Here is a 24,195-nt window from a genome sequence, read left to right on the forward strand (position 1 = left end):
AAATTATGAAAATTACGTTTTAATAGGGAAGAGTGGTGCAACTAATTCAGTATGACAAACAAGGGAGATAACCCTCGACTTGGACAAACAAGGGAGATAACCCTCGACTTGGACAAACAAGGGAGATAACCCTCGACTTGGACAAACAAGGGAGATAACCCTCGACTTGGACAAACAAGGGAGATAACCCTCGACTTGGACAAACAAGGGAGATAACCCTCGACTTGGACAAACAAGGGAGATAACCCTCGACTTGGACAAACAAGGGAGATAACCCTCGACTTGGACAAACAAGGGAGATAACCCTCGACTTGGACAAACAAGGGAGATAACCCTCGACTTGGACAAACAAGGGAGATAACCCTCGACTTGGACAAACAAGGGAGATAACCCTCGACTTGGACAAACAAGGGAGATAACCCTTGACTTAAGTAGACAAATTAACAGTCCAAGTATCAAGTCGAAAGTTATTTATAGTTAAGAGTAATTTTCACAGAAAATTGGACGAAATCACATTTTTCTTAGACTTTATAAACAATAGGAGTCCATACATCGGACAAAACCTGGAACGAATATTTTCGATTACTTGATCATGGTTGCAATATTTGTTGTCTATAGCAATAGACTTTATTTTACTAAAAATATAATAGCAGTTTCATTCGAATTTTTTTATATATATTACTACTTGCAGTTGGGGAGAGGGGTTTTGCACGAGTGTAAAATACGTTTAAATATGATATTTTAATTTGTCCAGATTTTGTATATATTATTATAGAGTTATGATTTCAAAAGTTAAAAAAAAAAAAAAAAAGTATTTAGGTGCCATCAGCTAAAATCGAAACCAAAACTGCAGCATTCAAAGCTGTTAACATGTATTAACTGTATCAACATGACACGCATGTGAACCGATTAAAAATAAACTAAGATGAATGTACAAAATGTATAATGATTTTTTTTCAATTTTGGGCCATTTTTGACGCCTTAAAGACTATTCTTAACCAGTTAAAGACCCATAAAAGAACGGTCCATAAAAAAAAATCCAATCGTTTGAGGGCCCTAGCGCTGCTCTGCGACTTTTAGTTTTGGAGAAGATAGAGTTTGAAAATATGGAGACAGACAAACCAACAGATAGAGACGGTCGCCGACAGGCAGACAGACACATAGCTGTTTATATATTAGATTTTCAAGATGACAATTAAGTACGTAATATTGTTCTTTGATTAAAACAACATTAAAAAAAATGGATTCGTCGATTATCTTAACAAGCACCGTCATAAGCAATAGTCAGAATTGTATTCAGAGTAATGTTCACGTTGAGGATTGAACCTTCAGCCTCTAGAAGAGTGTCACTCAGAACTAAACTTCACCAAGTACGGAAAATACACTTATGAATCACTCAGGCCTTCTATCCAGTCATGGCCAACGGAACAAGAGCATGCTACCCCACTAGCATTAAATCTCATCCTGAGTGTTATTTTTCACGTTTCTGTTGATATAACCTCTGACATTCTTCTGGGGTAAAGGATATTATGCAGAAGAGTAGTACATTTTCAAATGGCCATCAGGCGTCCCTCGTTTACTCCCCCCCTAAAAAAAAAAAAAAAAAAAATTAAATTATAAATTAAAGCAAAAATAAAGATTTGAAACCCCCACTCCTCAAGAAAAAAAAAAAAAAAAAAAGTGACAAAAAAAAAATTGTGATAATTGAAAACTAGCCCAGCTGAGTCAAAAAAAAAAAAATCAAGTTACGTTCCATTATCACAAAACTACCTTAGGTAGTTTTGTGATAATGGGACATAGTTCCAGTATCCACTATGTAATTCCAAAATAATGCATTTCGATTTTATTTTCAATATTTAGAAAAAAAATATTTCAATGGTAATTTTATTTAATACTTAAAAATAATTTATTAGTATTTATTTCGATTTTATTTTTAATATTTCGACACAAATTTTTATTGGACATAAAGAATACAATTTTCAAGGCCATTACAAGACATTTTCCATATTTTCAAGGATTTTTCAAGAAAATAGAAATAAGGCCTTTCCAAAGTAAAATTCAAAATTCAAGGATTTTTTTTTAAGTGTGTGCAAACCCCCGTAAAAGTATAAATTAATTTAATGGCTGACAAAACAAGAATAATCTACCTCCACTGATTCAAGATGACTTGAAAAAGGCCAAAGGTTACATCTGCTGAAACTTTGTGAAAATAAGAATTAAAATGAGAATTGTAGTCCTTAAAATTTAAATAATACATCGAGTCATTAACTATTGGGTTTTTTTTAGTGCACATATTTAAATAATACATCGAGTCATTAACTATTGTTTTTTTTTAGTGCACATATTTAAATAATACATTGAGTCATTAACTATTGTTTTTTTTTAGTGCACATATTTAAATAATACATTGAGTCATTAACTATTGTTTTTTTTTAGTGCACATATTTAAATAATACATTGAGTCATTAACTATTGTTTTTTTTTAGTGCACATATTTAAATAATACATCGAGTCATTAACTATTGTTTTTTTTTAGTGCGCATATTTAAATAATACATCGAGTCATTAACTATTGTTTTTTTTTAGTGCGCATATTTAAATAATACATTGAGTCATTAACTATTGTTTTTTTTTAGTGCGCATATTTAAATAATACATTGAGTCATTAACTATTGTTTTTTTTTAGTGCGCATATTTAAATAATACATTGAGTCATTAACTATTGTTTTTTTTTAGTGCACATATTTAAATAATACATCGAGTCATTAACTATTGTTTTTTTTTAGTGCGCATATTTAAATAATACATTGAGTCATTAACTATTGTTTTTTTTTAGTGCGCATATTTAAATAATACATTGAGTCATTAACTATTGTTTTTTTTTAGTGCACATATTTAAATAATACATTGAGTCATTAACTATTGTTTTTTTTTAGTGCACATATTTAAATAATACATTGAGTCATTAACTATTGTTTTTTTTTAGTGCACATATTTAAATAATACATTGAGTCATTAACTATTGTTTTTTTTTAGTGCGCATATTTAAATAATACATTGAGTCATTAACTATTGTTTTTTTTTAGTGCACATATTTAAATAATACATTGAGTCATTAACTATTGTTTTTTTTTAGTGCGCATATTTAAATAATACATTGAGTCATTAACTATTGTTTTTTTTTAGTGCACATATTTAAATAATACATCGAGTCATTAACTATTGTTTTTTTTTAGTGCGCATATTTAAATAATACATTGAGTCATTAACTATTGTTTTTTTTTAGTGCGCATATTTAAATAATACATTGAGTCATTAACTATTGTTTTTTTTTAGTGCACATATTTAAATAATACATTGAGTCATTAACTATTGTTTTTTTTTAGTGCACATATTTAAATAATACATCGAGTCATTAACTATTGTTTTTTTTTAGTGCACATATTTAAATAATACATTGAGTCATTAACTATTGTTTTTTTTTAGTGCGCATATTTAAATAATACATTGAGTCATTAACTATTGTTTTTTTTTAGTGCACATATTTAAATAATACATTGAGTCATTAACTATTGTTTTTTTTTAGTGCACATATTTAAATAATACATTGAGTCATTAACTATTGTTTTTTTTTAGTGCGCATATTCAGGCAAATCTTAATAACACTCAATTTTTATCATAAGATTTTTTTTTTTTTTTTTTTTTTCCAAGTTTTTCAAATAATCCATTTAATATTTGGGCCAAATTACTGCAGATGTGTCTTTATTTTTTTCAAAAAAAAAAATAAATAAATAAATGAAACAAGAAACCAATGAAACTTGTATGCACCAATTTGACCAAAATACTAAACAGATTATTCAAAAAATTTAAATAAAAAAAAAAATAAAAATTCTCAAACAAAACCACCTTATTTATTATTTAAAAAAAAAAAAAACAAATAACATACAAATGCAAAGCTCCTCGTCATTAAACAAATCGAGCACTGTTAGATATTAGTGTTGACGGCAACTATCTTAGTGACCTGATGGATAGAGCTACTGACTATAAAATCGATGGGTGTCAGTTTGATCCCAGACAAGATGGATGCAGGTATAGCCACACTGAAGAGCTGTGTTACAGCCAAACATTGTATCTATGGATGACCATACACACATATACATACATACATACATATATATATATATGTATATAGCCCTATATGGCGACCTCTACACTGACCGCTGTGACAGAGGGGCACCGAAGAAACGATATAAAGACTCTGAAGAAGTCCCTCGGTAACTGCCATATTGACCACAACCAGTGGTCTACTCTCGCTGCTGACCATGACGCCTGGCGACGCACTGTTTATTAGGCTGTCACCTTCTTTGAGGTCTCTTGCAAAGAGAATCTGTGGGAGAAACGCTGCAAGAGGAAGATCCAGGAAGCCTCAGTAGCCATACCTGACGTGACTGCAGCCGCTGTGGCCAAACCTGCTTGTCCCCATCAGGCTCGCTAGCCGCAAGCATGTCTGCAGTCAACATGGACAGCCCCTTTATAGGATCTTCGTTCGCAAAATTAAGCCAAGAATATATATACATATATATTATATATACTTATATATAAAAGGCACTTCATCTGTAGTGTGTGTGTGTGTGTGTGCGCACACACAAGTTCATTCTTCATGGACTCCAAAACAGCTAGGTTGATTTTTAAAAATTTTACATAAACATACTTCTGTGTCTGAGAGTGTTCTTAGAAAGGTTATGCCTCTAATATTTAAAAAAAATCCGATTAAAGAAGGAACAGTCCGATTTTGACCAATGTTAACACTCTTACACAGCCTAACATCATGAGTGCATTCGAGAAGTTTTATCACCAATGTAAGAAATCAAAAAGATGTTCTTTAATAAGACGGGGGCACGTTTGAAATTAAGGTTTCTGTTTAGAGACCAATTGAACCATGATATTTGACTTTTGCATTTCAAACTTTAATTCAAGCCATTATAAAAAACAACTTTATAAAATCAACTCCAAGTTCTCTACAGTGCAATATAGATTACAATTTATTGTGGACTAAGTCACTGTGGGGAGGGATGTTAAGCTTCCTCCCTGTGCACCACGGTGGGGATTTCTAACTAAAGCAGGCAATCAATCGATTTGATAAAGAAAATTTTTTAAAATACAAAAAAAAATTTTAATTAAAAACATTAAAAAAGTAGGCAACTTCAGATTTCAATGACAATAAAAGTATTGAATGTGTGGAATATTTAATTTTCATTCAATCCCGGACAACATCAGGTTTCCCTGCTAGTATATATTATTCAAGCAAATGCTATTAAATAAGTCCTTGTGTTTGTGACTTTTTTCTTAGTTTTTTGGGGGTCAAATTGGTTTAAGTTCCGTAGGTTCCTTGGATTTTTTTTTCAGCAGATTTCTATCTACGAAACAAAAATATGTGGCAACACTTCAAAGGCCAGCAATGACCAAGATCTTTGCGATTCTTCCTCTTCTGATCTTGAGAATGTAGTGCAAAGGGGAAAAGGGTGGCTGGTTAATTTTAATACATCAAAAACACAAACTTATCTCCTTTCATCATAATCACTGACCCCGATCACACCCCAATTGAAATGAATGGTTCTTATCTTGGCAAGCTTCTGGCACTGGCCTTCACCCCAGATCTGAAATGGAACACATGCATCAAATCTGTTTCCAAGATTGCTGGAAAGATGGTTGGATCACTCTATTGCTCCAGTAGGTATCTCACCGCCGATGCAATCCTCTATCTGTATAAGAGCCAGACACGCCCTAAAATGGAGTACTGTTGCCACATTTGGGTAGGAGCGCCCTATACAGCCTTTATAGAGTTCAAAACTGGTTCTGAGACCTAGTAGGTGATGCCCTTTTCCTCTTCCCTACAAAAGAGATGTTGTGAACCTCTCTGCTCTATTGCTATTTTCATGGCAAGTGCCCAATTGACCTCCAATCTATGGTCCCTCTCCCTTGCCTGACTTTCACGAAAAACACACATCTACCTGAAACCACTATCGATAATTTCCCCCCTTCTTTATCTGCGCTTAAACCTAAACGAATACTCCATGAACAAAACTTCTTTCTTAGAACTGCACATCTGTGGAACTCTTCTGTTTTCATGCTCTCTAACGCGACTACAATATGATTGTCTTCAAATTCTGTGTAAACAAGTTCTTGATGAGCCATTCCCTAAAATAATCTAATTTACCAAGACATTCTAACGATTACTACGACATTGTCCCATTGACTATTGTACACTCATTAGCCTTTATACTCGAGTGGCTTCATGAATTATCGTACAGGTTGTCGGGGGGGGGGGGGACACATATATCATGTGTTTATATCAGACGAGCGGAGTTACCCGGGTGCTTGGAGGTGTGTGTTGCAGCAGGCAATTCCCTTTCCTCTTCCCTACAACCTCTTTCCCACAGAAGAGACGTTGTAAGCCTCTCTGCTCTATTGTTATTTCCATGGCAAGTGCTCGACTGACCTCCAATCTATGGTTCCTTCTTGCCAAATTTTCACAAAAAAAAAAAAAAAAAACACTCAACTAACTACAACCACTATAAACGATTTCGCCCACACTATCTGTACCTAAATCTACATCCTTATCCTCGAGTAGTCTTCAGACCTTGATAAGTGATGACTCCCAAGTAAAAAAAAAATAAAAATATATATATAACGATTGTATCGTTGTTGTTTCCTAAATGTAAGTCTATTGAAACTCTGGCGTTAATTAAAAAGTGCTCAATGACAAGCAGAGCTCACTTATACAATAAGTATTTATGCACACATTTTCATGTGCGTGCGTATAATACATGTGATGAGAATCACGGAAATAGTATTCCGACGAGATGGTGAGATAAAAAAGGAACAAACCAAGTTATGTGTTCATCAACGTTTCGTCTTCATTGCAAGACTTCTTCTGGATGAATGAAATTAAGAAAATAAAATATGCGTACAATATTTGAAAATATATTCATTTCATCACAACAAAAATATATTTTCAAATATTGTACGCGGATTTTATTTTCTTAATTTCATTCATCCAGAAGAAGTCTTGCAATAAAAGACGAAACATTGATGAACACAGAAATTGGTTTGTTCCTTTCTTTTTTTTTTATCTCTCTATCTTTCCCATATATATATATATATATACACACACATATATATATACATACATATATATATATACACACACACACATACACAAACATATATATATACACACACACACACATACACATATATATACATACATATATATATATATACATACACACATACAGACAAATACACACACACATATATATATATATATATATATATATATATATATATATATATATATATATATATATATATAGGCACATATAGATAGATATATATGTTTGCAATTCCCTTTTTGTTTTTTCTGCTTCTGAATATTTATTTCCAAACAATTAGTTGGAGAATTTTTTTTCTTCAAGCATATTTATCGCCAGGAATATAGCTTCTCTAGCAGTGACTCCATGGCCCCCTCTTTCGAGGAGGTGACATTGATAAAACGAATGATGGGACTGTGGAAACTCGAGCAATAACCGTGGTAATATGAGCCATAAAGACATAGAATGTCCGTTAGGATCGTTGCTGTCACATCGCAGTTTGATGAGCAGGCAGTGCCAAAGAACTCCGTGCTAAGGAGTCCTGTAGCAAAAGTGATCAACTAATGACCACCTTTAAACCTAGTCTTCATGAATCACTGGCTAATCTATATATATAAAAAAAAAAAAAAACTCATTTCAGGTGAAAACATTATTAAGTACTTAAGTGCCATGCTGAAATTCGTATAAATTCAAAAAAAATTTTTAGAAAACTAAAAAAATAATTATGAGTAAAAAAGAATTTATCGAATTATCAAGTTTTACTACAGGTTTTAATGGGGAAGAGTAGTGCGACTAATTCTGTATGACAAACAAGGGAGATAACCCTCGACTTAAATAGACAAATTAACAGTCCACCATTTTTTAAATTTGTCATAACATAATTGTAGATTTTTTTTTTTTTTTTTTTTTTTTTTTTTTAAATAATTCTAGCGCATCTTCCACTAGGTCTTTTTTCGTAATTTTTTAAAAATATTTACACTGATTTCGACATGACACGTAAGTTACGGAATGTTTTCACCTGAAATACTTTGGTTTAAAAAGTAACCAATGTAAACAAAGCCCAAAATTAAACACTTGGACGGTTATCGCAATGCTGCCAATTTCGGCCGCGCATTCCAATAGCTAAGATATATAATGAAGATGCACACAATATCGGCAAGAATTATAGAAACGGAAAAGAGGAGAAAAGGGTTGAAAGAAACGGAGCTAGAAAATGACAGTAAATACTTTTGCGGCTTTGGGCTGACATTCTCCACCATATCCTTCAGCTGCTCCCGCACAGAGTGGGCATAGTTTGACTCGCCTCGGTGAAGGTAGCGAAGATTTGGACAGGTTTGTTTGTAGCTTGGAATTTCAGGAGATTTTTTCGATTTTTTCTTTTGACTCCCTTTCAGTTTTTGGTAGGATTCACGACGAATCTGCAAGAGACATAAAATTCAACATAATAAACATTAATTAACGTATATTAAAATTAATTAACATAAAATTAATTAATGTATAAAATTAATTAACGTATAAAATATAATTAATGTATAAAATATAATTAATGTATAAAATATAATTAATGTATAAAATATAATTAATGTATAAAATTAACTTATAAAATTAATTAACCTATAAATATAACGTATAAAAATTAATTAACATATAAAATATAATTAAGCTGTATAATATAATTTACCTATAAAATTAATTAACGTATATAATAAAATTAATTAACCTATAAAATATAATTAATGTATAAAATTAATTAACCTATAAAATATAATTAACCTATAAAATTAATTAACATATATAATATAATTAACCTATAAAATTAATTAACATATATAATATAATTAACCTATAAAATTAATTAACCTATAGAATTAATGTATTAAATTAATTAACTTACAGAATTAATTAACCTATAGAATTAACCTATAAAATTAATTAATAAACCTACAGATTAGAATTAACATATAGAATATAATCGATAAACCTTTATAATAGAATTAATCTACAGAATTAATGTATATAATACAATTAATAGAATATAATTAAGCTATAGAATAAATTAAGAAATCTTTTTTTACATAGGCATAACCACTTATCAAGGCCAGAGACCACTCGAGGATAAGGGTTAAGAGTGTACAGTAGTCAATTGGACAATATAGTAATCATTAGTAATGGAATTTTCGTAAATTTGTTAACTTAATTGGAACGGTTCATCAAGAATACGTTTACGTTGGACTTGAAGACAATCAGATCGTAGTTAGCTGGAAAGCAGGAAAACGGAAGACAATTCCACAGGCGTTCTAAGAAAGCAGCTTTGTTCATGGAATCTACGTTTAGGTTTAGGCACAGATAAAGAGTGGGGAGAATTATTGAGAGTGTTTTAAGGTAGATGAGCGTTTCTTGTGAAAGTTTAGCGAGGGGGACCATAGATTGAAGCTCAGTCGAGCACTTGCCATGAAAATAATGATAAATCTATAGATTACAATTAACCCATATAATTAATCTTTAGAATATAATTATTCTAAAGAATATAATGAATTAACCTATAAAATATAGTTAATAAATAGAATTAATTAATCTTTAGAATATAATTAATTAATCTTTGGAACATAATTAAATATATTATAATTAATTAATCCATAGAATATAATTAATTAATACAGGGTGTCCCAAAAGAAGCTAATGGTTTAAAAAAAAAAAATTCATAACTTTCTTAATGTTTTATATTTTTTCTTTTATTTTTTCAGATCATCTAGATTAACCCTTCCAAGGTCATCATGAGTCGGTACACTATCAAGGAGCTGATATTTATTGTAGAGTCATATTTTCGGTTGAATGAGTCAATATCAGAAACTCAAAGAGAATTTCAACGAAACTTCAACACAAGAAATTCCCCTACTCCCAATGCAATAAAACCACAATAAATGCCCTTAAAAACAATATAGAGGAGGAAATCAGGGCCATAAGTCCTGAAACATTAAGTGATGTGCTGGACAATGCCCTGCAGATATCACAAGAATGTGAAAATGAAAATGGTGGACATTTGAGTAACATCATTTTTCATAACTAAAATTAGACTTTGTGAAAAACATACCCTAGATTAAGTTGTGTAAATAAAATTAGAATGAGTAAAATATGATATCATACTGTATCTCAAAAAATCACGGAGAGGCTCATCTACCTACATATGAAAAATTGGTGACCATAACTTAAATATTAAGGAAGTTAATCAAATTTTAAATCCGTCAGCTTCTTTTGGTACATCCTGTAGAATATAATTAATAGATCCATAAAATATAATTAATCCATAAAATATAATAAATCCATAAAATATAATTAATCCATAAAATATAATCCATAAAATATAATTAATCCATAAAATATAATTAATCCATAAAATATAATTAATCCATAAAATATAATTAATCCATAAAATATAATTAATCCATAAAATATAATTAATTCATAGAATATAATTAATCCATAGAATATAATTAATCCATAGAATATAATTAATCCATAGAATATAATTAATCCATAAAATATAATTAATTCATAAAATAGATTAATTCATAGAATATAATTAATCCATAGAATATAATTAATCCATAAAATATAATTAATCCATAGAATATAATTAATTCATAAAATATAATTCATAAAATATAATTAATTCATAAAATATAATTCATAGAATATAATTAATCCATAAAATATAATTAATCCATAGAATATAATTAATCCATAGAATATAATTAATCCATAGAATATAATTAATCCATAGAATATAATTAATCCATAGAATATAATTAATCCACAGAATTAATCAATCCATAAAATATAATTTATCAATCTATAAAATATAATTCAGAAAACATAATCCGTAAAATATAATTCATAAAACATAATTAATTAATCCATAGAATACTGTTCCTTCACTCAGTCTCTATGTTATGCTTAGAAAAAAGCCAAATACAATTTTTTTAAGTCAATCTGCTTCAAAAATTTGTAAATTTTGCATTCTAACAGTTTTAGTCATTACAGTAAACTGGGACTTAATGGGTTAATACCCCAGCCCTTTACCAGGGATGTAGATCCAAACCATGAAACTATTTCAATTTGTGTACAACCCATTTTAAGACATTACACAAAATTTGGTACTTGTACAGTTTAATCAACACATTAAAAAAATGAAAATATCGAAAAAAGGTTATATTGTACGTATCTGTTATGGAACAAAGTTCTCTGAAAAAAAGTTTCACTTAATCTCATCAAATAGTTTTAGTTTTGTTTTTGTTTTTTTTACAGCATAAAAAAAAAAGAAAGAAAAAAAGAAAGAAAAACAATTTGTTATGATACTGAGCAAAAGGTTCTATTTTTAGGAAGAAAAGATAGAATTAAAGGTGGGGAGGGGGTGTCGGCGCCTTACATGAAGTTACCTCCCTGTGAAGTGTTCAATAAATTCTATAATGGCCGATTTCAACGCACTCTCATAAGAACGTTTTTCCGCTGTAAAAAACAAAACAAAAAAAAAAAAAAACTACTCGATCAAATTAAATGAAATTTTTTTCCCGGGGATCTTCAGTCCAAAAAGGATATGTACAATATAACCTTTTTTTCGATATTTTCATTTTTTTATGTGTTGATTAAACTGTACAAGTACCCAAAATTTAAACCCAATAGCAAGAAAATTAGATATCCTCAAACTTAACAGGGTAAATAATCTACGTAACTCCGTCACCCTCTCAGGAATGAGGACACATCAGATAACAGATAAGGCCATTCCACTTAGCAAATTAATGGTAATGCCTAGGAGGATATCTCCAGAGAAAGAAAACAGATACTACATTTGGATCGTGGTCAAATATCACCAATTATTATATAAAAATTTTCTAAAAAAATTTGGGAAAAATATTTAAAAATAGACAATGGATTAAGGAAATATCTGCCAAAGATCCGAGATAAGTTGGGAAGTCAATTTTCGAAAAGCCATCCAACACATGACGAACATAAAACTTAATATGATTCAAAAATAAATTTTTAAAAATAAAAAAGGTTGGTTGGTTTTTTTTTTACGGCATATCAACCCTTTCCAGGTTATTTAATGCCGAATCCAAAGATTTTGAAGAAAAATTTTTTAATGGAGTATATTTGTTGTTTTCACGTCGGTTTCTATTTAACCCATAGTTGGGACTCTAACAGGTACTACCACTCCGGGTCAGAGTGGACCTGGGAGCAACGGCAATTAAAGGGTAGCTCCGCACTCCCCAAAGCCCGCAAGCTAGGGCCTCACCACTGGATATAGTTTAAGGTCATATCCAGGACGAAAAAAAAACAAAAAAAAAAAAAAAAAAAACAACTTACTTTTGAAGTATGACGTGAGGAGTTGAAAATGGACAATGTTAAAGGAAGTAGATGGGCTTCCGTCGTGAAAATATAATCGTCAACGTTAATTACGGAGTCCCCTTCTTCAGCAAATAAAAGATAAAGGTATTTGAAGGTTTCCGCCAAAACAAAAGAATCCATTCTGAAATTAAAAATAAATAAATAAATAAATACAAAAATCAACAGAATTTGCATATTTTAATGTATACTAGTTGCCCTTAACCAATCACATTCGGATGTTCAAAAAAAAAAAAAAAAAAATTTTTTTTTTTTTTTAAAATTAAAAAAAAAAATTTTTTTTTTATTAAAAAAAAAATTTATAAATGTATTAGCACGGAATACAAAGGCGATAGAATCAAAAATAGGGTTAAATTAAAAATAAACCTAGTGAAAACAGAATGTATGTCTACAGTTAAATCACAGTTTAACCTAAACATGACTATTAACAGTAAACCCATCAAACAGGTCACCCCATTCATTTATTTAGGGCATAAACTGACTTTCTCCAGTGACCACGAAACTATATTGAAACACAGAATCGGGCTGGGTTGGGCGGCCTTCAAAAAACATAGCACCATTCTAAAATCAAACAGTGGTGCAAATCAGTATTAAAGTAAAGTTTATTTAATTTATCTCCTAATAGTTTTATATGGCCTTGATTGCATCACATGGACTAAACAACTAGCCAATCGCATTAGGCGTTTCAAAATCATACAATGCATTTCATTACAGAACATTGCCTGACCGAAAAACCAAAATATCTACCATCCATCAAACTACTTCCCCAATAGTTTTATACGGGCCTGGATAGTATCACATAGACTAAACAACTTTTTGTTCTTCATACAAAAAGGAGCTTTGCTCTTCATCTCGCAACTTCCTCGGATTCGCTATCCTTCATCTGCAAGTTTATACAACTAGCATGGGTGCCCGGCGTTGCCCAGGTGTTTGGAGATGTGTGTTGAGCAAAAAAAAAAAAAAAGTGGTAGTAGGAAGGCAGGCTCGAACCTGTACCGCAAAGGAGGAAAAGCGGAAATGACGTAAAGAGGGGATGACTTTTGAAAATATTGGCGAAAAAAGCAACCCCTCCCTGTAGAAAGTGCCCAGTTGAGGGTGAAGAAATTAATGTTTTTAGCCAATTTTTCGATATTTGTCATATGAAGGGTCGAGCTTCAAAACGATACTGATCTTGTGAAAATTCGTCGCCTCTGTCGAAAGTTTTAGGCAGACATGCAAACATACATAGATTTATATATTTGTAGCTCAAATTTTCAACCCAAACCGATTAAAAAGCTTGCCCTATCTCTGAATACCCTTTATGTAAAATTTCAAATGTTTAGACCAGGAATTATCTTTAGTAATTTAGTAGAGACCGCAGCAGTCAAATTTTTTAAACTTTGACCCTTATTATGACCCCTTAACATTTATTGTTGTAGACTCAAATCAAGTTATTAAGTTAGATCCATGTCCAAGGAACCTATATCTAAAATTTCAAGTATTTAGATCCAAAATTGGCGGAGGAGTTTGGTAGAGTTCTCAAAGGTCAAATAATTGAACTTTCACCCCTTAACCACCAAATTTCTGGCCGAAAACCAGTCACAAAAGATTTTCCTAAATCTCAGTACCCTGTATATCAAATTTTAAGTCTGTAGACTGAAAGTTGACGGAGTTATTGTGTTGGAAAATGTAGACAGACACTTTCACTTTTATTGATTAATAGATTCTCTTTTATTTGGGGAAATATTTCTCTTCTAAAACTAAAATCTCTTACAACTTAAAAAGTGTACTTTAAAATTAATAATTATGTATGCTTAAGAAAACTCTCTTACAATATTTAACCAGCAAAAAATACTCCTTCCAATTTTTTTTTTTTTTTTTTTTTTTTTACTTGGGAGTAACCACTTACTAAGGCCCAAAGGCCACGCGAGGATAAGGGTTAATGAATATAATGTGGTAGTATAGTAATTGATAACGGTTTAAATTGGATAGAATATGATTTATGGGGACAGCTCAACAAGAACTTGTTTACATTGGATTTGAAGGTCACCATGTTGTATTCAACCGGGAAGCAGGTCAGCAGAACAGTGTTCCACAGGCAGGCAGTTCTGGGAAAGAAGCTTTGTTCATGGAATTTGCCTTTAGATTTAGGCACAGTGAGTGAGGGAAATCATATACAGTGGTTGTAGCTAAGAGAGTACTTTTGTGAAAGTTTGGCAAGGAGGATGGGGGGGGGCATTGATTGAAGTTCAGTCGAGCACTTGCCATGAATATAATGATAGAGCAGAGACAGACTTGCAACGTCTCTTCTGTTGAAAAGAGGTTGACGAGAAGAGAAAATTGCACGTGTCCAAATGTAAAATAATTTTTTGTTTCAGAAAAGAAAAAATGGTCACTTTTGGACCAGTCTGATGAATCTCTTGGCAATTTCTTTAAGAATTGAAACAGAAAAAGACTACCTATCGCAATAATTGTCTATCGCCCAGTTGTGGCCATTATATTTTATTCTGCGACATGCGCAGGTTACGTGACTTTAATGGAACGGTTTTCCATTTACGTTGGCCACGCTTGAATAAGATGCACGTTTGCCATAAACTTCTGAGATACGACAGTTGATCTATGGCCGTTATGGAATAAAGTAGGAAAACAAAGTAAGAAATAGATTTATTAATAAGGCAATGGACAGAAATTTGTTCTTAACATTGATAAAGAGATAAGGTTAAAATTTGGATGTGACGAATGATGATAGCAGAAGGACTGAACAATAGATAGAGATATATTTAGTTTTATGACACTAGGGAGTGCCATGGGATGTGAAAGCTGAGTTTGTAACAACAATAGAAACAATTTAAGGACAACAAAGGTAAGCTTACGATTAACCAACAAGAGTGAGATTCACACTTTTTACAACAATGAGAATAGATTAGGAGGCTTGAACAGTTGGACTTTGACTATAGTTGGAAACAGATCATGGCCTTGGGTCAAGTTGAGAAAACTTTGGAAGATCAAGATGAACTGAGTGCAACGGACAAACTCAGCCTCGACAGGACGTAGATGTGAACCGTTGTTTTATCACATATCAACCTTTTTCGGGTTTTTTGATGCCGAATCCAGTTATTTTGGAAATAGTATTCATGTCGCATCTAGTTACTTTGTAGAAAGTTTTTTTATTCTTTGAGCTTTTTGTATCTTCAATCGCTAGTTTATAGTGTTTGGTTTGGGTGTTTTATAGTGGATTTTATCATTTTTGTTCCCTGTCCTGCAGAACATGAATGAGTTTTGCAATGGGAGAGAGAAAAGCATTACAGTATTAATGTTTGGCACATTTTAAGTTCGGAAACCAATCAGGATTGGTTGGTTGGTTGTTTTTGTTTTACGGCATATCAACCCTTTTCAGGTTATTTAATGCCGAATCCAAAGATTTTGGAGAAAAAATTTTTTTAATAGAATATATTTGTTGTTTTCACGTCGGTTTCTATTTAACCCATAGTTGGGACCCTAACAGGTACTACCACTCTGGGAGCAATGGTAATTAAAGGGTGGCTTCACACTCCCCAAAGCCCACAAGCTGGGGCCTCACCACTGGATATAGTTTAAGGTCATATCCAGGACCCCCATTGAGGGACTTTTACCCTCTACAGGGGGGCAGTCGGTGTATTCTAATGCCCCACCGACAGGGCCGACCAATCAGGAAGGGGGGGAGATAGAGAGAGAAAGAGGAAATGGGAGGAAGGAAAGGGAGGGGGGGAAGGTGGGTTGTTGTTTTTGTTTTTGCAGAACATAATTAAGTTTTGCAAAAGGAAGTAGAAAAACAAAAAGCATCACTGTTAGGTGGATTTTGTCTCAGGAGGCCAATATCTTCAGACGGCCTGATCACCAGTTAGCATGTAGACACGCACATCCCTGGTTCAACCGATATACATGTGAAGCATCGGCATCTACGTTTTTCTTGTTTCCCCGGGTTTTATTTTTATACTTGTGAACCCGCGCATCCCCATCGACGGTCGCCAGTGTGAAAAAGACGATGATGACACAGCCAGAACAAGAACAAATGTTTCGGTTCGGCGATTTCTTGATGGGACCACATGGTGTCATACTTCTGTTATTTCTATATATAAGATAATATTAGAAAAGTTAATATAAAAAAAATAAAAGCCAATAGAAGGACCTATTACTTCCCAAAGAAAATAACTATTTAACTCTGACATTTTTTGTACAGAGTTTCTTCCCTTCAATCTTACAAAAAAAAAAAAAACAAAGAATGAAATATGCATACGCCAGTGTATAATAAATAACTAAATCAATATATCTAAATGAAACATAATCACGATAACATAAGAATTTAATAACATCAAACATAAAGGCTAACCCACATTTCAACAATAAGTATAAGTCTCTGAGAGCCTATTTTTTATTTATTTTTTTTTTTTATTACATTTTTACCCCAAACAAGGCACATTGTCACTTTGGTGTAGGGGGCTACTATCAGGGGCAGCAACTACTGGGGTACTATGTAGGGATTTGGGCAGCAAGATGTCGGTTCACGTTGCACTTGAACTTCTGCATGTCAGTACAGTTGGGGAGGCAGGGACCTGGAATGGAATTCCAAAGTCTAGCGGTTCTGGGGAAGAAACTACTGGAGTAGAAAGATCTTTTACATCTAGGGATCTCTACTGCGTGGGGGTGGGATTTAGCTGCCTGTCGGGTTTGTCGAGGGCGTCTACGTCGTGGGGGCACAAGTGTCTGCAGTTCGTTAGAGCATTCACCATTAAAATACTTGTAGAACAAGCAGAGGGATGCAACGTTTCGTCGATGGGACAGAGGCTGAAGCTTAGATGACAGTTCAGGGCCTATCAGATTGGCGACTCTTTTGAACCTTGTCTAGGAGCGAGAGACTAGCAGCAGATGCACCAGCTCAAATGTGACAGCAATACTCCATACATGGGCGAATGGTGGCCTTATTGAGGTACAGGATACTTTCAGGTGTCAGTAGTTTTCTAGCACGGTAGAGAGAGCCTACCTTCTTTGCAGCGGCCCTGACACTGTTTTCAATGTAATTGTTCCAACTCATGTTTCCTGTGAACGTTAGGCCAAGCAGTTTGAAAGATGTACTCTCAGATAGGGAGTCACTGGCCACTGCTATTGGTGGCAGAGAAGGTTTCTTGTAATTATTGAAGGAAACCAGTTTAGTCTTGGCAGCATTGAATGTGACCATCCATTTTTGTCCCCATTCCACTACAGATTGGAGGTCATCCGCTAGTGTTTCTACCATCCTGTAGTGTTTTTGCCATTTCTTTAGTTATGTGTTCATTTGTTTTCCTGTCGTGCCTGCTATAGAGTGTGATGTCATCAACATATATACCCATTTAGCAGTTTTATCGGGGAGGTCATTAATAAATTTATTATTTTACTACCGTTCTGGTTTCAGACATATACACATCTTAAAGTGGTTGTATATATTTAAAAAAATGTGTTCTTTTTCCGAGGATGAGGTATACCTCAAAAATTTAAAGAACATAACACGGCGATATCATTCTGTAGGTAAATAAATAATTTATAATTAAACATTGAAATTTTTCAATATTGTCAACTTTCAAAAGACTGGCATTTAGAAATAGCATTTACATCCATTTAAATTTTTTTTTTAATTATTTTTTTTTTTTTTAATTTAAAAAAATAAAAATTACAAAATTTAAAAAAAAAATTTTTTTTTAATTTTTTAAATTAAAAAAAATTGTTTTAATTTTTTTAAAATTAAAAAAAAAAAAAAAGAAGAAAGAATTTCTTTTAGATTATCGATGTACGAGAACATTAAAATTACAGAAAACAAACAAAATGACGGTCACTTACTGGTCTTCGTGACTTCCAATCGTAACATCTTTAATGGAGGCAAATCCGCACGGAACACGAGCGTGTTTATTCAGATTCTCCACCACTTTGCGGCCAACGTCCAAGTAATAAGGGTCATTGGTTGCCTAAAATCAAAATCAACAAAACATAAACGAGAATTTATGGCACTCGTGCAGTTTACTTTCTGAGCACAATTTTTCATTCTTATTTACAATTACACTTAATTGAAAAAAAAAAAAAAAAGATACATTAAAATATGACGTATTCGTCATAGACCGAAAATGTTCATATTCCAAAAATCACATAAATCTATCAAGTAGTGTTTTTATAGATAGAAAATCATTTCTCATGATTTTTAGTAATTTTAACAGAAATTCTATCAATTACAAGATTGATTTCAATAGATCAAATTAAGTTGTCTAACTTATTTTTTCTTAATAAAAATGGCAAATCGAAACATGGCATATCACTTTATTATAATTTAATTTTCTTAGTTAAAAAAAAATTTCTTGATCAATTTACATGATTTTTGGAATATGACATCTTTCTTTCATGATGAGTACATACATCATGAAGAGTTGTTCATTTTTTTTTTTTTTGGTTGTTTAAGTCTTTGAAGATTTGGAGAATGTTTCCAAAAGTAAGAGGTTTTTTAACTTGAAAACTCAAAACATTGAAGCGCTATGAAGACTGGAATGGTACCATTAGAACGAGCAACCTTTGTACTCCAGAATTTATTTTTCTCCATCGTCACCACCATTTCTCGCACTAACAGTTACCACACCAATTTCAAGTTAGAGTATCATTGTTGAAATGACTTTCTCTGTTGACTGAGGTAAGATTCATGCATCGAACACAAGCGTGTTTATTCAGATTCTCCACCATGTTATGGCCAACGTTCAAGTAATAAGGGTCATTGGTTGCTTAAAATCAAAACAAGAATTTACAGCACTTGTGCAGTTTATTTTCTGAGGACAATTTTTCATTTTTAATTGGAAAAAATAAATAAATAAAAAAAATACATTAAAATATGATGTACTCGTCATGGATGAAAAATGTTCACATTCCAAAAATCACAATAAATTTTCTCTGTTTTTTTTTTTTTTTTTTTTTTTTTTTTTTTACACAGTGATCACCACTTATCAAGGCCCGGAAGCCACTCAGGGATAAGGGTTATTGCAAGTACATCACGTTAGTGAGGAGATTTACTGTTGACTGAGGTATGACTTTTGTCCTGAGAGGCCCATCCTCCCAAGATTCACTGTCCGTCTTCTAGGTGGGCTAGAGCGTTTCTATCTTAAATTCTATGCAATTATGCAGAATGTCGAAACTATGCATAAATAGAATTCAGCATAATAGTGAACTGAAACTAATCAATCTCATAAGAAATCATGAAAAATGAAAAAGCAATTAACATGCTTTTCAAACGAATATGCAAATTAGTTAACCCTCATAAAATCATTTGCATATCCATAACTGAGTATATTAAGTTTGTTTTAATTCTTTTAAATAAAAAAAAGTAGACTTTTAATATCAATGTCAGAGCAAGAAAAACTAAACTTTATCATAGAAACACGGTAGTGTTTGAATGATAAAGTTTGAATATATTGCTAAGTGGCAGTTTTAGTCATTTAGAACTGCTTTAAAGCTTCACAGCTCACTCATTTTTCAACCAAATTTCAAACAATTATTACAGTTTATAGATCACCTAAGCTATATTGAGAAAAAAAAATTTTCATTCTTCATTCAGTAAAATAAAAGATGAGTTTTCTGGTGTTCAAAATCGTAAAAATATGTAAGGAGGTGAGCGACGCTTTTTATGACTGGTTTACATAGCAACCATGTCGCTTCAGCGACTACTGTTGCTACTAATTCACTGCTGTCACGGAAAGAGAAGACACAAGTGAAACGGAGAGAATGAAAGCATGAAAGGGAGATAACTAGAGGGGGGGGGGGTTATTGAAAGCAGACGAATGCCATACATTGTTATTACATATGTGTTTATGGGGGCAAAAAAATAAGACTAAAATTAAACAAAGAACAAGTGAATTTATTGGAAGCCTGGAAAATCATTAATTACAATAGAAAAATTGCGAGCATGAAAAGTAATATGGTTAAGCTTAAACATGGAAAAGTAAAGGACTAGTTGTTAAAACTGGAATAGAAAAGGACGAGATATTCTAGTAAAAAATAATAAATTTATAACTTTAAATATTGCAGCATTAAGAATTTTTTTTTTAATTCAATTTAGAACATTATATAATCAATTTTTAATGCTGCAACATTTTAATTTATAAATTTATTATACTTTTTTTACCTTTAAATAAAAGAAAGGGGACCAAAAGTTTAAAAAATTAATAAGATACATTAATTACCTCCCTTGGACCGGACAGAAATAACCGATTAAGACCGGAAGTCATGTCAATTAACAGCATAGGACAAAACAAATTTAAACATATTCATTAAAAAAATATATTAAATAAAAAATTGAAAAATTGATATTAAAATAAAATATATAGAAATAGAGACAGACAAGCTATAATTAAATAAAAATGAACATCATTATAGATACTGTGTGCGGTCCTGGTTTTTCCTCAAAAACGTAAACAGAAAACAATATGGGTGATGAGAGCCTAACATTATTTACCATTAACTGGTTCCCCTTATGTTAGGCTTGAAACTGATGGTACTAATGATTTTCTGACTTTCTCTACAGTTTTGAATATATATATATATATATATATATATATATATATATAACTCCTGCTGATAATTTAATTCTTAAGTAATAACTTGCATATTTCAGTTCACCCCTTTTTTTGCTTTAAATTTTGGCGCCTTTTCAACATCATCTTGTCGGGGTCATTTTAACATTGGCTTTTCTATTCTAATATTAACTCACTCTCCATTCAATTTTTTTCTTCTTTACTCATTCTCCCAAAATTGACAGTCGTTTTAAATTCATGATATTTGGATTTTACTGTTATTGGATATTTTACCTTCCACCAGACTATCCATTCACGTGAAATCACCTTTTTCTTCCCCCTATTCCCTCTGCTTCACTATTTGTTACCAAGTAAGATCTACTTACTTGTAGCTTCAAATACTTTTAAAAGCAAAATCCGATCCCGCATTTTGTTAAATCCTACCCTCTGATGAGAAGGAAAGTATTTCTTCGAAACTCCATGGATTAAGGACTATCCACTTATTTTGTGCTTCCTTTTTAAAATTAAATATATTTTTAACTACTTGTTCTTATACATATGTTGTGGTGGCACCCACTCATTTACATATGTGGATAATATTACACATAAATAGCAAGACTCGGTTAGTCTGAGTGTGTGTTAACCAGAAGCTACCGAAGGCCGAGCCATGAGCAGATATGTTCTCCAACCAAGACTCTCTTACCTGACAACCATTATGTAAATATACTGTAAATATACTTTTCCTAATACATTTCTTATTGATCTACCTTTGTTTTGTTGAGTCTTCATTAGTATTGCCTTATACGTTATTTGGTTCAACCTGCAAACATAACAGTTGGCGACGAAGATGAACGTCAAACATAATATATATATACATACGTACATGATGATGATGATGATTGCAACGTCTTGTCAGACGAGTGCCACTCCCTCAGACACTTAATGTTCATGAGCCCAAAAATGACTTTTTTTTTTGTTAGTCCTACTGGTGAATTCACACGCTCACGCAGGCATGATACTGAAGACGGTCATTGAGATCAATTATTACATGTTTCCAGCATTTCAAGCCTCCATGCATCATAACTTTTCCATCGCCACAGGACCATTTTTATAGACAAATGCCTGAGGGAGTATCTATACACAGATGATGTTACAGAGTCTTAGCTTTGTATGACAGCTAAGTCTCTCTCTCGGTTCAAAATGTTGAGATTCAGCAACAAGCAAGAGCAAGATAGCCAGCAACAAGTTAAACTGCAGACCAGCTTAATGCGGGTACTGGTCTCCCGCTTTATGGTTTTTAAAATCAGAGATGTGCTTTTCCTAGAAAGGTTGCCTTCACCACGGCTTACGGGAGCCCTCTCCACCCCGACGCACACATACATACACACAAACACACACGGTGCTAGTTGGCCGTTGACCCCGAAAAAGGGTTCATTTGCCCTTGGAAGGTCTTGTTTTTAATCCTTCAGGGAGACTAGCCACCCGCCTCACCAAACAAGTCTGGTGGGGGAACCAGTTTAGTCGCCGAGGTAGGTAGTACTGGGTTACATGATACCAGTAGCATATGACGTGACCTGACAAAAAATACATACATACATACGTACGTACATACATACATACGTACATACATACATACATACACACACATACATACATACATACATACACACACACGTACATACATACATACACACATACATACATACATACACACATACATACATATCTAATTACTTTAGATTTCTATTTGTTAATCTTTTCTAGGCATGTCCAAGTGGCGACATCCCTTGTTAGGGATGACCGTGAGAAAAAAAAAACGAAAAAAAACGATAGATAGATAGATAGATAGATATATAGATAGATAGATATTAGAATCAAATATATCAAATATGGATGTATGTGTTAGAGAGAATACTGCTTTCAAAAAATAGACACACGTGTTAAAAATAATATCGAATCTCAAAAGATAATGCTGAAACTATTCAGTTTAGTCGCCGGTGACCCGACCATGAGGTAGGTAGTACTGGGTTACATGGTACCAGTAGCATATGATACATACATATGACACATACATATGACACATACATATGTACATATACATACTGCAGATTAGAGGTATTCAAGAGTGATAACTATTGAATTTAACAAGGTTATTACGATTGCTCAACAAAAGAAGAGCAAGATAAACAAATTTACATGGTCTGGACATGCCAATGTTTTGCACAAATGATCAGTTAAAACCAGAAGAAACCAGAACTAGTTTACGTCTGTGCTGAACATCCACACAATGCCAATATCAATATATTACGCAGGGCTCTACATTGCAACTGAAACAGTCGCATTTGCGAGCGATTTTTCAATGTAGCGACAAGAAATAAGCAAAACACCTTTTGGTGATCGTATTTCTTTCACTGACACTCTTGCAAATCTCATTACCGAGTGAAAAAATATCTTTTCAACTTTTTTCTTAATAAAACGAACAAAGTTAAATTATTCAAACAATAAACGGTCTAACAAAACAATATACATTTTTTTTTTTTTAAATAAAGGCTGTTTAAAAAACATCTGAAGAAATTTGAATGTTTTTACTTTCAGGTATCAACATAAAATTTAGTGTATATTATTAAAAACAAACGCAAAAAAAATCTTTATGATGTACATACTCATCAGAAAACGAAGATGTCATATTCTAAAAATCATGTGGGTTTAGCTAGTAACTTTTCTATTTGGCTAGTAAACGAAAACATTTAGTTGTCAAAGGTCAATTAAAGATAAGTTTGTCCGTAGAGCCCTGTTACATATTAAAGAGTTCGCTATGAAATTTCCACAGGTCTCACTAATTATAAATATTGTAAGTAGCCTATGTGGATTGATCAATGTTTCAATATTTCCACATCTAGTTAGGTCGCAAAAAAAAAATAAATAAATAAATAAATAAATAAAATTTAAAAAAAAATTTTTTTTTTAAAAATTGAATAAAAAAATAAAAATATTGTAAGTAGCCTACGTGGATTGATCAACGTTTCAATATTTCCACATCTAGTTAGGACGCAAAAAAAAAAAAAAATAAATAAATAAATAAAAAAAATTAAAAAAAAAAAAATTGA

The 24,195-nt window shown here is 32.2% G+C and overlaps 1 protein-coding gene across 2 annotated transcripts in view; it reads right to left on the reverse strand.

Moving 5' to 3' along the window:
• The window catches only part of LOC145268651 (ER degradation-enhancing alpha-mannosidase-like protein 3), a 157,871-nt gene that overhangs the window by 65,432 nt on the left and 68,244 nt on the right, over window positions 1–24,195 (reverse strand). For both annotated transcript variants that reach the window (XM_080124135.1, XM_080124134.1), the window contains exons 13-15: window positions 18,384–18,508; window positions 12,516–12,678; window positions 8,382–8,572 (exon numbers count right to left, since the gene is read on the reverse strand). In XM_080124135.1, coding sequence (XP_079980261.1) covers window positions 8,382–8,572; window positions 12,516–12,678; window positions 18,384–18,508 — 479 coding nt within the window. The remainder of the gene's footprint in view (window positions 1–8,381; window positions 8,573–12,515; window positions 12,679–18,383; window positions 18,509–24,195) is intronic.

This window comes from Euprymna scolopes, chromosome 44, assembly GCF_053919585.1.
Source record: "Euprymna scolopes isolate OS-2025 chromosome 44, ASM5391958v1, whole genome shotgun sequence".
Classification (NCBI taxonomy): Eukaryota; Metazoa; Mollusca; class Cephalopoda; order Sepiida; family Sepiolidae; genus Euprymna; species Euprymna scolopes.